Raw genomic sequence first — 18,673 nt, forward strand, 5'->3', positions numbered from 1 at the left:
CCCCAGTAAATTCCTGTCTGCAGTCATTGAAAGATAAAAGGATTCAGGCAGTGGGAAAATGGAAAGCTCAATTCCTTCATTCCTTCCTGTTGTTACAGAAATCAAAGCTGAAATCACAGAAGTTCTACTTCAATTACCTGAATTGGGTGAGTGAGTACAGAGGAGTTTCAAGAATGGTTTATTTTCACAAAAATCAGTTTTCAGTTTCAATTCCCAAACTTTTAATTGATCTCCTTTACAGCTGATGCCTGAATTGTGCCACTTTCAAATTGAAGGAGCACCTTATGCTCTCAGGGCTTGTCTGTCAAAGTGGTTCAATGCTGCTGGGACAAGAATAGAATCCCTCTGGATCTAAACTTCACTGTGAGTCAGTAACTACAGTCAATTTTACTTCTTTGCCAGTGCCAGAGGTATTATCCCTCAAGATCTAACATTATTTTAACATTTCCTTTTAAAAGAAGAAACCAAACAAACAAACAAACAAAAACCCACCCTATTTTAACAAATCCCGTATTTTCCAATTTTAACATAAAAATGTGTGTTCTGGTTATCAGTCACAGTCACATCTGCCACGAATCACCTGCACAGCAGCACTCTGCTGGAAATCCTAATTTTTCCCTGACTCTAATCAAGGAGTTTGCTCCCTGAAAACATCACAAGGAAAAACAGCTGTTATCCCAGGTAGAAAAATATCAGAGATAACCCACTGAGCTGTTGATGTGCCAATCTGAGGCTTTATATCCATCTTGCAGAAGGCAAAAAAAAATGGGATTCTCTAATATTTCCTGATCCTGAGCACATTTTTACTCAATTCCTTTGCTGTACTTTCAAATTACACCTGTTTCCACATCCCTGTACTTGTTAAATACAGGTATTCATATGGAACAGCTCCTCAGCTCCTCCCAGGGCTTAGATTTCCCTGGATTCAGGTGTCCAAGGAAGAGGGCAATGAGATGAGCACTTCTATGCCCACCCTGGGCAAAATAAATACACCCTGGAAAAAAATAAAACCTTTACCAATAAAACCCTCTCTAACCAAACCAGAAAGAATTAATCCCAACATGTTTGTGAAGTTGTCTTCCCCCTTCAGGAATGATGAGAATAGAAAAAAAGGGAAAAAAGTGGATTTGCAAAGGAAAATAAATGAGTCAAGAAACCAAAATGGGATAGAACAGGCACAAAAATTTCCATAAAAATCACAAGCATTTCAAGAGAAAAATAAAATAAAAATCAAATTTCTGTGTCATCCTCACACACCTTCATAGGTGATACCAGAACAAAATCCACAGCCTCCCTACAGCCTAAGTAACTTTTTGCATAAATGCCATTCCCAACCCCACCCTCAGTAATTCCAACTCAATCAGGTGCACTTAAATATACAGGAATGTTTGGTTTTCACCCACTGCAAGCAATTATAATTGTATTTTCAAAGAACAGGTTTTAGCTCAAAGCTTGGGTTGTCCTTCTCCAGGATTTTATGTGTGCAAAAATCTCGTCTGATTTGTGGTCTTGAGCTCAGTCTCAGAGAAGTGGGGACCAACCAGGCTAAAAGAAAAAGCCATTCCCAAGTGGAAATAAAATCTCTCTGAATTCACTTATTAGTTTATCCAAAAGAAATAAACAATGCTACACTATAAACAGCTTTGGTGGCAATACAGAAAAGTCCACAAAGTGGTTTCCACACCTTCCCAAAAGCTCAGGGATAACTTTATGTCTTTAAAATATGCAGCAGAAGAGAAAGAAGTTGGCAAAAATCCCCCAGTCACTGAGTTTCATCCTCAGGTACTAGGCACTGGCACCATATTCCCCTGTACAACAGGGGGACATGTTAAATGTCAGGAAGGTAAGGAATGGTTTCACTCCAACACACAGGGAAATCAGGAAAATACACTATTTGTATTAGTTAAAACACATGTCTTGGAGAAAATAATATATAAAACTTCCACTTCTTGGCACTTTCCCTCTCTCCTAAGTCACATAAGTTCCAGACTGATTTAATTTGCACCTTTTATAATATTTGCTGCAAGAACTTTCTCTTTGGCAACTTCTTATACTGATTTTATTTCCTGCTACTGCTTTTATCCTTGCAGATTTAATAACTAACTATTTATGTATATACATAAGTATTTTGGAGTATGGTCTGTTGGAAATAATTTACTCAAAACAGGTTTTTAAATCACTTTCTGTAAGAATTAGGTTTTAAAAAACACATATCCTGCATTTGCTTTAAAAAAAAAGGAGCCTGATAGTTCTCCTGCCAGGAGGAGGAATAAGTTTGCTCTGTATTTTCTAACCCCTTCACCTGTAAATCACATTCCTAATGACATCAGGTACTCTGAGGTATGAGAAGCACTTCACTGAAACAATTAGGTTCCTTCTACAGCTTTAATTAAGCAACCTACTCACCCAAAACCCAGCAGATCAGATCCTGCTGCCTGCAGAGGGGTTTTTCAGTCAGTGACCATGAAAACAGCTCACTTTGACCAGCCCAACACTGGCAGCCAGATAAGAAGTTAAGTTTTTCATGAGTCTTAACCCACAACAGGTCTCAAAAAGCTCAGTAACCCTTTTAAAAGCACCTCACAGTAAAATTAGAGATACAAGGATTATTTCCAGTGTTTTCCCATCAACAGTCACATTTAGTTTGTGTATCACAACCCACTACAACAGCACATGGCAGTTGCTTCTAAAACCTAAAAATATGAAAGCAGAGATAACATCACCATTTTCTGGTATTAATTCCCTCAAGCAGAAAGAAATTAGTAAAAACAATGAGATTGTTTTTTAATCTGTTTCAGATAAAGCCCCTAAATACAGAGATTCTTGACCTCTGACAGAGAAAAATGCAGTAAGAGGACTCACTCTTCATCAGGAGGTGTTTCTAATATCACTCTTCTGATCTGGACTTTCATGAAGTTCATTCAGTGATTTGACAAATATCAAATGAAGAAAAGAAAAAAAAAATCTTAAAATTCCCTGGGTTTTGATGCTAAAAATACACATTTCCCCCAACCAAGTGAAGTTGTAACAAAGATCTACCTGTGGGAAGGAAGTGAAAATGCCAAAAGATTTTCCTTTTTACCTCAGCCTTGCGAATGCTCTCCCTGGCTTCGTCTATTTTCTGCTCCAGCTCCGCTCGGGTTTGCTCAGACATCACGGGCCCGTGGCACTCCAGCTCTTCCAGGGTCTGCCAGGAACAAGGAAACACACCACAGGTGCAGAAGATGCCAAAGACAGGTATTTGTGACAATCAGTTACTGCCTGGATGCTGGGGTTGGCTGACAAAGGTCCATCCCAGGAAAGAAAAGGTGATGACTCTAATGCTTTGGCCATTCCCTGTGTCCACCTCTTATCCCAAGTCCCTCTCCATCTGTCTTGGAGCCCCTTTAGGCACTGGAAGGGGTACTGAGGTCTCCCTGGAGCCTTCCCAGAGATGTCAGAGCATTCTGGATGTTCTTTTTCTCCAGCTGATGCTGTGCTCATGGGTTGGAATTATATGGATGACCAGGAAACCGGGCAGGGTGAAAGCACAGCAGACTCCTTTGTGGCTGGATTTTTTGGGGGAAGAGCAAGAAGTTTTGTCTTTATTCTCCCTCCTAAAAGACACATTCAACACATTCCAAAACCCAGCTGCCAGATGCCCAAACACAGCTCTTGGCCCTTCAGAGCTGAGCCACAGCCACAGAAATAAATTTATCAATTCACATCTAATTTTACCTCTTCGCATTAGATTTAACAGCCAATTCCTCACGGATTTTCCCGGTGTGGAACAGACTTTTGACACCCATGCCCCAGGTGAGTCCCTGGTGCTGGCAGCTGCTGCTGTCCCAAGGGATGTGCTTTTCCCAGACCTACCCTCTGGCTGTGCACGATGTTCTTGTGCTCGCGGGCCACCCGCGTCGCCCATTTCCGCGCCTCCTTGTTCAAGCTGTGCTCCTCGGTTGTTCCCGTCTCCGATTCCAGCTGGCGGCTCTGCAACGGGCAACAAGGATGAGGCAGGATGGCCCAGACCCCGGGCTACCTCTGTGCTTGCCTACAGGGTAACTCGGTGTTACATTTATCAGCCTGGGGTCTTGTTTCTTACAAAACAAGGAAGGCGTGACAAGAACCTCCTGGTGAACTTTGGGATGGGACCAGGTTGTGGGAAGGCAACTCCAAAGCCAAAAGTTCACAAGAATTCAATTCCCAAAGTAAAAAGGCATTATAGGAAGCAAAGATCATGGAATCATGAAATGGTTTGGGATGGAAGGGACTTTAAAAGCCCATCCAGCCCCACCCCATGGGCAGGGACACCTTCCCCTGTCCCAAGATGCTCCAAGCCCTGTCCAACCTGGCCTTGGACACTTCCAGGGATGGAGCAGCCACAGCTTCTCTGGGCACCCTGTACCAGGGCCTGCCCACCCCCATGGGGAACAATTCCTTCCTAAAGATGAAAGGTTTAGTGTGACCAAGGGGCTCATTCTTTGTAAATTGTGATCAAACCACAAAGCCATCAAATATTTTAGCACAGCACAGCAGTTTCTGTCCAAATATGTTTGTGTCTGCAAAACAGAGACTGAAATTTCCAATCATGTTTTTGATATTGTTCTATCTTACTCCTGCTTTTGTTGTGTCAACGACAAAAAGTAAAATGTCCCACTCAAGAAGTTCCAACTAAAGCAAGATGAAATAGTACTCTGCTGTCTACAGGCTGAACAGAATAGGAACATTTCCCAGTACAGAATTACTGAAATAATTCACAATCTTTCCATCATTTCCATTTGTAACAGAGTCACAGAACCATCTTCCATCTCTGAAGATATCCAAAAGCCACCTGGATACAGTCTTGGAGAACCAGCTCTGGGCCAGACAAACTCCAGAGATCCCTTCCAATCTCCACTAGTCCCTATGACTCTTTTTTTTTCCTCATCTAGTCACTGCAATCCACAACCCCTCTGCATTCCTTTTTACCACAAGTCCTGACATAATCCTGCCCAGCCTTTGAGATCAACCAAAAACAAATCCCTTATAAACTGACTCAAGAAGGGAGAATACGCACAGAGATGTTGTAGTGTGAAAGAAATGCCTGTGTCACAAATTTCTCACTCTGTGTGGCTCAAATGACACCATTTTTCTTTATCAGGTGCAGTTTGAAACTAGAGAAAAAGCCCAGAAGGATGAAAAGGTTGTTTAGGCAGGAGAAATCCAACGTTAGCCATCAGGAAAGGGTAAGAGAGGAGAAAGACATGGAATTATTTTCATGGTAGCTGGGAAGCCTCCAGCTGTTGCAGAAGAAGAGATGCTGTTATCAGGTATTTTAGAGGAAAAGTGGAATGATTTGTGTCGAGGAAGGATGAGAGTTTAATCATCTACACCAGCACTTGGCACAGACTGGGGTAAAACCAAGAGACACCAGGAGGCAAACTGAAGTCATTCTGAAAAACAGATTTTTCTGGCCTTTATATTACACTGTCCTCATGGAAGACACAAAAATACTAACTTTGGTTGACAGACTATCAGGGGATATAATTGAAAAAGAAGCAAATTGGTTCAGCTCATTATTTGTTCAGTGAAGTTCTTTGCCAAAACTGAACCTGGTCTTTATTCTGAGTGTATGAAATGCCAAAGTTCTTTTCCAAGCACAGGGAATTGTCAGGCAAGGTGTGGAGCAGCTCAGAAGAGGAAGAAGAGAGGTACAGGCACAGGGCCAGCACTGGAATGATCAGGTAGGAAGGTGAAGCTTCAGGTGAGGATCTCTTCACCTATCCCCTCAATTTAATTACTAAATTGGCTTTTATTGAGGTGTATCTAAAGAATCATATTCATTCATTACTGACTTCTTTCATTACCTCTGTTAAGCTATCCCATTGTAAACCTGGAGAAGACAACACATGGATTTATTTAGACACATCCAATCCTTAAGACAACATTTCACCTCAGTTTTTTCCCAGTTCATCACACAACTTCTTCCACAGCCTCCACCTGAGCCTAAATCTGAGCAGAATCTTTGACATTCCCTCTTCCCTATCAAACATCTGAGAGTGAAAACAGCCCATAACATATTTTCAGTGCTCCTACTGCTCTTGCTCCTACTCAGCAGCTCATTTTCATATGGAAAGAATCCTGACTTTTCAGTCACTTGATAATCTTCTCCATTACCCCAAGTGTGATTTTGGTTTTAGTATATTTATCAAAAGCACTTGACCAGAAAAATGAATGTGCACTTTGTGGTCACTCTTTAAGGTCTACTAAAAAAAAACGGAATTTTGTAGGATCAGACTTTTATTAGTTATTTATGAAGCAGTGTTGCACCCAGGCAGAACTCTCCCTTCCTTAAAGGTCTAAAAATAAAACAAAATAAAACCGTGGCAATGAAAAGCCTTAATTCTGTAGCCTTAGGGAAAGACAGACTGGACAGGAACATCAAGAAAATGAAAACCCAGCTGCCATAAAAATAGGTGAGAAGAAAGGAGCTAAACCAGATTTATCTGCTGCGGACATTGAAGTCCAAATTGCAGGGAAGAAGGTGGAGGAACTGAAGGGTCTGATCCTGATTTCTTCCATGAATCTGAAGTGTTTTCAGGCCTGGAATGCCTCAATTTAACTTTCCCAAAAAGAGAGGGAAACCAAACCTGCTCTGAGTGGCCAGGGAATGAAGGGAGAGCTAAAAAACCTGAGCTAAACATAGATGGACACTCTGCTGCTCCCTCAGGGCTTGGGTTACAGCAAAAACAGCGTTTAGTGCTAAAAATTCCATCAGTAAACCAAACACAAAATTCTGGATGGCTCCAGGCAGCTAAAAAGCTTAAGGGCAGCAATGCTGCTTCTTAAATTAACAAAAGCATTCAGGCTGCAGCCAAATGTCACTTCTTCGTTTTGGGCTGAAATGTTGGTGCAGGTGCAGGATTTGCCTCCCAACAGGCCAAATTCAGCCTATATTCTTATTTATCTGGTTATATCTGGATGCAGATGGCACAGTGCTGTCTTGAAAGTAAAAAAAAAAAAAAAATCAGCTCTTGAGCCTCAAAGTTCCTTATTTTTGTGGCTGAAGCCTAAAAAAGTTCACTTCTAGCAAGGCAAAAGGCAGGGAACATTTATTGCATGCAAAGCACCGACAGAAAACACAGCTAAAAACCAGGCATTTATTTTAAAAGGAGGTGAAAACAAGACGTTTCCATGCCAATGCTGCAGAGCAATGCTCTGGGGAGGAGGAAGGAACACACATGACATTTTTCACACAACTCACTGCTAAACTCAGCAGTTCTGAGAAAATTGTGAGCCAACCTAGGGGCTCCTTTCAGTCTCTTATTGCTGAATTAATTTAATTTTAATTTAGCCAAGAGTGAGCTGGGGCTGACTCATATTTCACTCAATTTCCAACATTTCAAACTGGACACTCTTCATCTTTAAAAATTCTCATTTTTTTGCATAAAGGGGATTTTTTTCCCACCCTCAGAATAAAAAAAAAAAAAAAGGCTTAAATCCAATTATTATTATCACATGTATGTTACAATAAGGCTAAATCCAAATCAACCTATCATTGCTGCTTTATAGAACTACATGCTACTTTTTAAACTAACAAATTTATAATATATAATTAATACTAGACAATATTATATAAATTAATAAATTGATGAGGAGGCTGCAGAAGAAAAGGAACATTGGGCTGGGCAGGGATGTTCTGTTTGTTTTGGTTTTTTGGGTTTTGATTTGGGTTTTGGGGTTTTTTTGTTTTTGTTTTGGAAGTCTAGAATCTTAAAAGTATTGATTTTTATTAAATATCACTGATCAACAAAGCTACAAAGTTTTGTTACTCCTAGGCCTTGGTGTTTCTGTATTAAGAATTTTGTTGCATACAAGAGATGAAAAGCACAACCCTTTTATTAAAATAAATTTTAATCTTATTTATTTTGAAGGGTTTTTTTTTTGTTCTCATTGAAATTAATCTTGAAATTAGACTGCAGAGTATTTTTGTTCATTTACTTCTATTCTCACCCTCATAATTATCCTCATTTGCCTCAGCCCTCACAGCAGCTGCATTCCCAGCCAATTTTTCAAAAAATCTATTAGAACTAGAAATACGGAAAAATTGCCCTCATTAGGTAAACAAAGGCAAAAAAAAAAGATACTTTTAAAATGAAGTTTGACCCAGAAAAATTAATTTAGTGGCTATTTTCAATGCAGTATAAACAAATTTGTAGTTCTGAAGTGGCCACTACTTCTTTCAAGTGCAACTTTTGCTCTTTGATTTTAATTGTTAGAAAATACTGAGAGTTTTGCTTAAATTTTGTTTCCTGACTGCTAAAAGCCAAAGAATTCTGTGAGATCTTTAAATTAAAATTAGGTGGTGAAAATTAAAATAAATCCATTAGATTGGAAGCCAATTTCAGCTCATTATACTTAAGAGAAAATCAGAAGTAATCCTCACATTCAACCTAAGTTAAATTCCCAGCAGACCCTAAACTTTCCTTTTTCTTCACTATCAACCTCAAATATAAATATCAGATCTCAGATCTTATTTTGAGTACAAATGGGGTGAGAGGGATTAAATAAATTCAGTTTTAGACAGGCACAAGATGGGTCAAGTCACAGAAGGAAGGCAGAGCTTTGCCCACTCACACCCACTGATCATTTCTTTACCTGAATAGCTGTAATTCTCATCAAAAAGAATTCCTAAAACTGAATAAAATTGAATAATTACACCTTTGTAATATATATTTAGCCTCAAAAAGGTTATACTTAGAACCAGTCTGTTCCAGTATTAAAAGGTTGATCAAATTAAATGATTTTTTTTTTTTTTTTTTTAGGTTTAACTTCAAGAAAGTTGTACTTAAACCTAGTCTGTTCTGGTGTTAAATGTACAGACCACAGCAAATATAGAAATATGGGCCCTTTTTATGCAACTTGTATAAAATTCCTCCACAGAAGATGCTGAGGAATTCCAAGATGTTCTTCTGAGAGTGAAGGAAAATTCATTTTTATTTTCACAATCTACCAATAAAACAGCCAAGTTACTTAGGGGGAAACTGCAAAACTTTCCACTGAACTTCCTGAGGTGTTTTTGTGCAAATTAAGAGAAGGGAAAATAAGATTATTTTCATGTCAAGAAGCTGTGGGAGAAATGAGCTGGGACACAGCTTGTCCTCATGTTCTCTGAGGAAACAATGAATAAAAAACAGGAAAAATACCCCAAAAATGAAACGTCAGCTTTTCAGGACTCTTCTCCTCCTGTTCCAGGGACACTTTTGTGTCACCTGCCTCCTCTTCTCACATGATGACCCTGGGATCAAGGAAAAAGCAGCTTTCCCAAGCAAGAAACTGAGAATAGCTGCCCAATTTCCTTTCTCTTCTGCCCTGTTCTCGTGGCTTATCTGTGAGTACAGGGCAGCTTTTTCCACAGGATTCCTGTGGAATTCATCAATATCCCTTTCCTTGTGGGAGGATGGGGCGTGATTAAATTGGAGTATCACAGCAGCTTCTGTGGAAGATGTGCTGACTGGATTTCCTTGGCAGGATAAAGGTGTTTTAAAAGATTCTTTTCCATTCTCTGCTTTGCTGTTTATAAATCCATGTTGGGAATTCATTTCTGAAGAGGATTACAGTTTGCTAGCAACTGATCAATCATTTCTTTCTGAGTATTTTTAAAACAAACCATTTCTTCAAGGGTAAGTGGTTTGTTTCAGGGATTTTTCAGAAAACTTTTTTTTTAAATCAAGAATTTATGTTCATCAAAATGAACTAAGACAATGAAATCATCTAAGTAATTTAGTAATATGAACAACTGATTAAATTCCAGCTCAAACCAGATTTTTTTAGATAAAGGAAAATACCTGATTGATGTAAAACATTTTGAAGTGGTTTTCTCTTGGTGGGCACTCAAAAGTTGCCTAGAGCAACTGGGGTTTTTGGGATCAAAATTCCTGGAAGTTGATGGAAAATTGCTTCATTCCTTCCTTTCTTAGGAACAGACCCTTTTGCAGGCTCTGACTGTGCATGTTGGGATCATTTTGGAAGCAAACTGGGCTGTCTCTGACTCAATAATTACATAGAAATCCTGGTAATAAATCAGAAGTTTGGGATGAACCATGAAAAAGTGGAATTTCCACCAGAATTCAGATCTCTCCATTCAGAGCTCCATATCCATATTGTTTACAGCATTCTTCCTGCCTACAGCCCTCACAACTCCATTCCAGTAATACTTAAATACTCTGAATTTTGAGCCCAGTCCCAGTGGATCAGCCCAAAGAGAGCCCACAACTTGTTCTTGGAAAAGGTTCATATTAAATTTGTGATGAGATGTATTTATGACTCTACTTTTTTCTTTCAGTCCTTGGTGTGAAAATTATCATGCACAACCCACAGAAATTAAAAGCCAACTGAGAAACCTCTGCAAAACATCTAGAAACAGAACATGTGGCAAAAGAATGCTTGGTAATTGTTCTCCTGCAATTAAAATATTGCTCCATCAATTAGAAAACATCCAATTTCTGACCAATTCAAAAGCCTGAGCAAGAGCCTTCATTCCCTTGTACTTATTGATTAAAAATGGGATTGCCCCGGTAGGATCCTGTCAGCTGAGCTAGATGGATCCTAAAGAAGAATAACTGAATTATTCTGGGCAAAGCTGGTTACAGCCTAAGCAGCTGAAGATTAAAAAGCTGCAGTGCACTGAGGAAATGCAGGAATTCTGCAGCCCAAGAGGATTGGCCAAGCAAAGGAGTGAGGAAGTGAGACATGAAGGACCCATTCATTGCTTCCCAAAAATTCCCGGAGCAAAGCAGCACCGGCAGCACACGTGGACCCTGTGAGCTCCCACAAGTGCCATGGCACAGAACCCTGGCACTCCTCACACTGCAGAGGTTCCTGGGAGTGACTTCCAGCTCTCCTGGCCCTCTGGAAAAAGAGCCAAATGAAATCAGCAGCGAGGCTGCACTTCACCAGGGCACACTCAGAGCCTGCAGCTCTCAGACCTTTCCCTCTCACACAGGAGCAGCAACCAATACACACAGCACTGCCTTGAGCTGGGAAATTTTAATTCATGCCCCAGCAGATTAGAGTATCAATTACAAACCCTATCCAAAAACACAGGAGAAATGTGAAGCTACCCCCCACGAATAACACCCTTAAATTGATTTTTTCCTCCTTGAAGTCTCATTGTGAAAAAAGCTTTTTTTTTTTTTTTTTTTTCCCCTTTTCTGTTCTATATATATAGAGATTGTGCATTCTGTTGCCACCTGTCCAGAGTGTAAATTCAGCATCCCACATGCACAGGGATAACACAGGGCTGACCAGAAACACCCCCAGGTACCTCTGCTATGGTCATTCTCATAGCACTGACAGGTGAGGGCTCAATCTCCACCAGCTGAACTGCATTAAAACTCTGGATGCAGGGAGTGCACAGGGATGAGAACACAGCAGCACAGGTTAGAGAGGCAGAGCAAAGACTCAGAAAGATTCTGCTCACTGTTATCAAGAACAACCTAAAATTTATCACAGAATATCCTAAGTTGGAAGGGACCCATCAGCATTATCCAGTCCTGCACAGACACCCCAACAATCCCACCCAAGAGCACTGTCCAAACATTTATTTATGGGAATAACTGACTCTTTCTGGAATAAAAATCAAAATCAGAGTTTGATAAAAGGGAAATACAAAGGAGAGCCAGCCAGAGATGTCAGGGTGCCTGGGAAAATCACCCTTATGCAGGTCTTGATCTGAATCACTTGAACGCAGATCACGACTGCCCAAGTCAGTTCAATAAAGAATTCAAGTCAGAACAAGTTTATATGCTTTAAAGATACAAACTTATTTTAAACAGCTGTTTCTTAAAATAACATCAGTAATGTCAATGGGACATCAAGAATCCACTTTAATCAAGGTGCTGTTTGGAAATGCGCTTACATACTCTGATTTACCCACTTCAAATGTCATTAATGATTGCTTTGGAAGCAACACAGAAACCAAGATAAGATTTTTTTATATTATTTTGGAATTCAGTGTTCTAACAGTATTATTTTTAGTAACTCTATGTATCTCTAAGTATTCCTTGAGCAATTTTATTTGGCACAGTTGTAACCTAGTATTAGTGAAAATTATGAGAACCTCACCAGCAGGATAAAAAGGCAAGGAAATTTAGTAGGAATTAAGTTGAAAGCAGTGAAACAGAGGACTGTTAGTCACAATCTGGAAGCCAAAAAAAGATTCTGCTCTTTTGTGGATGATGTAGAGTCTGCTTGATGCTTTTTTTGCCATCACCCACCTCCTGCAACCAGGCCACTCTCCCTTTCTTTCCCAAAAATAAGAGCACGAGGTTAAACCAGACTGGGATACCAGTGATTCTCTTCCCCATTTAGAACAATCTGCTTTAAAATAGAGCAAGATCAAGTAACTGCAGGGATTCACAGGGCTCTTACAGTGTCACTGTCACTGGGCTGGAACTGGAAAGGCTGAGGTTTGTGGAACACAGAGTTCTCCTGTAAGAACAGCTGGAGATTGTAATCCCGCACCACCTGAGGAAAGAAAAAGGTTTATTTAGACTCCTTGTTTTGTGAACTGAAAAACAGCTGGAGAGCAAAACCAGCACAGTTTCCAACTGAGATGAAACCTGCAGCAGAAGCTTGGGTGCACCAGCAGGGAACTGAGGACCTGAGTTGTTGAGAGGTACTGGCATGACACACAGGGGGTGACGAGGACCTAAATTACCCCTGCCATTTACCTACAAAATGAGGGGAAAACCACCAGCTATTGAATAGACACCCTGTGGTGTCACTGCCATAAATATTTTTCCCTCCTCTTGTGGGTAATTTCCTGTGCACTGCTCTTTCTTGAGATGAGAAGTCTTAATTTGGCAGAAATTATTAATTGTGGGAGATGAGAAGACTTATTTGGAATAATGCATCCAAAATCAGCTACAAACTTCATCTCTCTTTATTAAATTGCTTTCAGAAAAAACTCTCCAAGCTTTCATTTTGCTGAAGCAAAACTCCTTCAGCTCCCAAATTTGCTTAATGATACGTTTCAGGCAGCATGACACAGATCCCTAAACAAACCTCTTATGTCACAATTTACACAGATTTACAAAGAAATACCCAGTGATTGCAAGATGAAAAAACAGGATCACTGGTTGAAGAACTCTTAGAGAGCATTCACTGCCTCAATTGATGGAAATGCATCAAAATTATATCAATTTATTACCAAACTGGGGGTTTACATGTACAAAGGAGATAATAAAGATGGTATTTATCCAGAAATAGCAGCATTGTGCATGACCAAGAACTCTGTGCTTCGTGGACAATGGGAAATAAAACTTGTTCTCTAATGCAGCAAAATGTTGATGCTTGTGTTGCTGAAATACTGAACTGTAAAAAATTAATCTCCAGTTAAAGAAAGTAAATAGTCCTCCAGGGCCAATAATACACTCATCTAAACCAGAAAAGTACATAATTACTGCTCCAATTTGAGCAGTTGAACATAAACACACTCGAATGGGGAGAAAACAGACAGGGATTTGCATCATGAATTCCCAGAAATAGAAATTCAGAAAATACTAACGAAGGAAACATCTGCAGCTTCAGAGGATGCTCAGAACTGATCTAGTATCAAAATAATTTAATTTAAGCAGCTATTCCATTGAATAGCTTTTTCACATGGTCCTTTAGATCCATGTGAACACTGACCGTAGCACACAACCCTGGGCCATGCCAAATATGTGGAGCTATTTTAACTTCAATTAGGAAAAAAAACCCCAAAATGAAGTTACTGATGATGTGAAAACCTTCACAGATATTTTTAATGCGTTTTCCCCACAGAAATCTGACTCCCAAGCAATTCACTTCAATGCAGAAAACTCATTTTTCCAGCAGCACTCCTAGGAAATTTCCCCTCAAACCCACAATAAATGGTTAAAAATGAAAGCAACTGTTATCAGAACAGGAGGACTGGGAGGATGTGCAAGCCCAGCACATGAAATCCTGCATTTGCACAAAATATTGGACAATTGATAAAAAAAGAATAAAAATAATCCAAAGCAACACTGTATCCTTGGGATTAAGCTGCAAATTTTCCAAATAGATTTCCTGTTATTCAGTAATTAAATCAATGTTCTTACACAGTTTCTTTCTGAAGTCAATGTCAACTGACAGGTAACAGCAGACCTGAAATCAAATATTAAATATATCCCATATGCAGAACCAAGGCACAGTCAGAGATGAGATAAAGGAAATTATTTGCCCTCTTACCAGAAACCTGATGGAAATGTTACTCAAAACAGCAAATGGAATTTCAGAAAATGTTCCAAAGAAAATCAGATTTTTTTTTTCCAAAAGAGAAGTGCAAGAAGTACAAATCTTGAATACTTGAAGACTGTTCAAGTGAAAAGAACTGAAATTGCATTTTGATACAATCACAGCCCCAGACTGGTTTGGGTGGGAAGGGACCTAAAAATCATCCCATTCCACTCCCTGCCATGGGCAGGGACAAAGTCCCTTCCACTATCCCAGTGGGTTGGGTGCTCCAAGCCCTTTCTAACCTGACCTTGGGCACTTTCAGGGATCCAGGGGCAGCCATGGCTGCTCTGGGCACCCGTGCCAGAGTCTGCCCACCTTACAGGGAACAATTCCTTCCCAAAATCCCATCCATCCCTGCCTCCTTTGGGGTCAGTGTTCCCATTCCAGTGTCAGAAGAATGACAATGGCCACCCTGGCCCAGGACTAATAACATCTCCAAAGCTCCAACGAACAATGAAAAAACTATGAAAAACCTGCATTTTATACACAAAATCTGGTTTTTAGCTGTTTCCCTCAATCTGCATCACATGAGGTGTCAGACAGCCCTGCCCATCCAAGGAGCCATCCCTGGCCCCTGTGGGAAGCAACTTGTGTCCTCCTAAAGGAAATACAATTTAATTCCATCCTCCAAACAGAAATGTAGCTCAGATGGAAGAGCAAAAATATTCCTCCCAATGACCTAGAGTGTCTCTTCCAAGCAGAGCCTGACAAGCTCGTACTGCAAACTAACAAAGAACAGATGAAGCATTCAAAACCCCCAATAAATATTTAAAACCTTTGCTTTGATGACAGGTTTATTCTAAATTGCTAACAAATTTATTACATGTTTAACAACTCAAGCTGCTTTTGAAAGACAGGGATGGGTTTTGGTGGAGAGAAAATGTCTTTTCCTGGGTTCTTTTTTTTTGGGGGGGGGCTGATTACTGCAACCTGTTATGGAAAGAAAGGATAAGCAAAACTTGTGGAAAAATCCACCAGTCAATGTATTCAGAGCAAAGCACACATCTTCAGCAGCAAAACAACACAAATTTTTCTTCCCCACATTCCTGAAGCACAAGGGGAGAAGCAAACGGAGTTGTAGAAACCAGCTGTAAAAGCCTTGTTCAGACCTGCCAGCTGGATTTACACTTCTGTCCCTTCTCCAGGCACTGTGCCCACAGAGTAAAGCACAAACACAACTCACACACACAGCCTGACTCTGTGGTTGTGTAAAATCAGCCAGACCTGGAGCTCTCTGAACCACCCCAACCTCAGCACACACAAATACCTGAGGAAAGGATTCCTGCTCCAAGGAAATGTTTGGATATGGAAGTTTAGAATTGGATCAAAGTCCCAACCAGGCAGCTCTATGAGTTTTCTGAACACAAAGGATCTGATACAACAGTGAAAAATTAATTATGCAGGCATTATACTGAAGCCTGTTTAACTGAAAGATTCCAAGCCAGCATTTCTGGGGAAGGTATTTGAAGCAGACCTGAATAATACACCCCAAGGTAAATTATTGAAAGTCCTTCTACAACTGAAGAGAAAATGGTGTTTTGATTATTTTTACAGTTGCTGCCAAGTAAATTCAAAGCTGAGGGTGAAGCCCATTTTTCATACCCTCACTTCAGATCTCTGAAGGTGTGAGATCCCTTGCTTGGAGGTAAATAAGGAATGTGTTAAATATGCTTTTGCTCCAGATCTCTGTGTGAATGAGCTCTGTTTCTGGGTGGGTGGGTAAGGTAAATGTAGAAAGGAATATTATGACTGCACCAAAGCAGCTTTTTCTGAGCTCAATGACATTTTTTTCCCCTTTTTTAGCCCAGCAGATGAATTATTTAAGTATCAAAATTACCCTGGAAGCGATCACGCCTCTCTCAGTCTGGCTGCTCGACAAAACAAACAAACCACGTCTATGACAGGGCTCTAATTTGTTTGCTGTTTTTGCCACTCTTAATTCCTGGGAGAAAACAGCATAAAAGCTTGGATTTTAAGTTGACAGGCAATTATTAAGGAATGATCCAAGCAGTTTCCTGGGGCTTTGCTCCAGATTACACCCTGAAGAACCCTCAGCTGCAATTTCCCCTCCCAAATATGCAGGGTGAGAAGAACACAGCACCTATGGATGCAAATGCACTCAGGAGAAGGGAGTCTTGGTGCTGGAGGAAAAATTCTCCCCAGGAAATCTATCTGCTGCCTTTTAACTTAACACCACTCAGGAGTAACCAAAAATAACAACCTTTTGGTTTTGTCATGATTTTGGAAGCAAATCTCAGGGCCTGGGGATTTGTCCATGCTGCAATGATTCAGTTACAAAGCATCATTCAGTTCAAACTTACCCTGCTGGAAGTCTCCAGTAAAAACTGGAAAGTGTTTTGTACAGCTTGGCATGTCTCTAGTTCAGTCCTGCTGAATGCCATTAAATAATCCTTAAGGTGATCATATATATTTCCATCAAGAGCCTGCATGAGGGAAAGAAATAAAGAAAATCAGGAAAAAAAGGAAGCAGCTCTGTATACAATTTATCACCCTGGGACTTGCAAGATGCTCACACCATTTTTTTTAGCAGATTTACACCTGTGAGGAGTAGACAGAGAGAAGTGCAAGAAGCACAAACCTTGAGTAAGACTGTTCAAGTGAAAAGGAACTTAAATTGCATTTTGATACAATCACAGCCCCAGACTGGTTTGGGTGGGAAGGGACCTAGAAAACCCCTCACTCCTGGCAGGAGGAATGACAGTGCTGGGCTCCCATTAGATGGCAGCACACAGCACTGCAACAACATCCCGGCATCTCCACCCAGCTGTGTCCGGGGCAGAGCAGCTCTGCAGAAGGGACAATGCTCAGGGGTGTCACTGAGGGCAAGCAACACACACCCATAGGTGCCAGGCCACGTGGTGCTGCCAACCACAGTATTCCTCAGGGAGTGGTGCCAGGACACTCAACATCTGGATGGGACCTGTCCCCAGCTGTTTGCTTATCAAAAACAGCTGATCAATAGCTGCCACTTCACTTTCTTTTGTGCACAGAAATAACAAATAAGTAACACAAATTTATCCCAAACGTAGCAGTGACAGCCAAGTTCAAACCCCAAAGCTCTGTTGTGAGCAGAGCTGTACAGTCACATCACACAGAGCAGGTTACACAAGTTCTGTGTTAAATACGACTTTGCAAGTGATTGACAATGTCATTTAAATAGTTAACTCAGGATGTATTTAAATATATGTGATATAGATTTTTAAATAGGTCATATTTCACAGATACCCATTTAAACAGTGTATTCGTGGAAACTGCACACACTCCATTTCAACAGACTCAAGAATGTGTTTCTCTAGAAAATTGTATTTGACTATTTAAATAGTTTCAAAAACTTGAGGGGGGAGGAAAGAGTGAAATTGTGCGAGATTTAAGGAATAGTTTCTGCCCCTTAAAAATCAAGCCCAACGTTTAAGGTGAGATGAACAGACACAATAAATCAGACAAATCCTGGAAGTGTCAGACAGAGCTCCGAGTAACCTGGGATAGTGGAAGGTGTCCCTGCCCATTACAGAGGTGGAAATGGATAGGCTTTTAGGTCCCTTCCAACCCAAACCAGTGCATGGTTTTAAGAAATCCCTCAGAAGTTCAGAAGAACAGAAAATAACTTCCTTCTGCAAAGTTTTCTCAGTAGCACGCAGCCACCTTCAGTGAGGGATGCTTTGAGGAGATCATCAAATGGTGGTGTTGCCCTGATTTTCAGAAGTGTTAAGTTTCCTTTTATAGTTCTTTTGAAAGTTTTAAAGTTATTTTAAGAGTTTTCTATGCCTTCTGATGTTTACATATTTCTACTGGAGTTCTCACACACTGTTCAAGTAAATAATGATTGGTTTGCATTCTTCTTTGTGGGAAGAGAGAATTGATGGACTGTTGGTTTGACCAGTGTGGTTGGAGAAGTAGCAATTTCATCCTCCAATCCACTGTCACTACTAGAATTCTATATATTGTTAAGCCAGAAATAAAATTTGCTCTTTTTCTCTTTTAAACTTACCAACCTTCTGTGTACTCTGTGTCCAATAGCTACATGGTGGGACTGGAATTCTCACATCCAAACTCTGATATCCTAAATCCACTTCACACTACACTATTTTCTTCATCCTCCACGTCCCAAGTGCAACCTCAAACTTAGTAGTTCTGTGGCCATCAGGAAGCCATTATGACAAACCAGTGGCAAACTGGGAATTCCTTCCAAGCCCCCACACTGTAGCTGGTTCACTCAGGGGTTCATTCAGGCTGGGCTGGTGCCAGCTCCACCAAACACTCTGTTACACAGAATTTTAAAAAATCCTTATTTCAAGAGTTATGTAATACCAGCTCAGAGCCAAGTGAGGAAAACATCAGGAAATTCCCAGCAACAAATCTAGAGAAAGCAGGCAGCCATACCCAGACA

The 18,673-nt window shown here is 40.4% G+C and overlaps 1 protein-coding gene across 5 annotated transcripts in view; it reads right to left on the bottom strand.

The window, feature by feature from the left end:
- The window catches only part of FCHSD2 (FCH and double SH3 domains 2), a 121,625-nt gene that overhangs the window by 16,038 nt on the left and 86,914 nt on the right, over window positions 1–18,673 (bottom strand). For 4 of the 5 annotated variants that reach the window (XM_021550114.3, XM_021550116.2, XM_077781199.1 and 1 more), the window contains 5 exons: window positions 16,587–16,709; window positions 12,394–12,489; window positions 11,288–11,359; window positions 3,856–3,972; window positions 3,083–3,187 (listed from right to left, as the gene is read on the bottom strand). In XM_021550114.3, coding sequence (XP_021405789.1) covers window positions 3,083–3,187; window positions 3,856–3,972; window positions 11,288–11,359; window positions 12,394–12,489; window positions 16,587–16,709 — 513 coding nt within the window. The remainder of the gene's footprint in view (window positions 1–3,082; window positions 3,188–3,855; window positions 3,973–11,287; window positions 11,360–12,393; window positions 12,490–16,586; window positions 16,710–18,673) is intronic. The other variant, XM_021550115.3, reaches the window with a different exon arrangement.

Source organism: Lonchura striata, chromosome 2 (genome assembly GCF_046129695.1).
Source record: "Lonchura striata isolate bLonStr1 chromosome 2, bLonStr1.mat, whole genome shotgun sequence".
NCBI classification, from domain to species: Eukaryota; Metazoa; Chordata; class Aves; order Passeriformes; family Estrildidae; genus Lonchura; species Lonchura striata.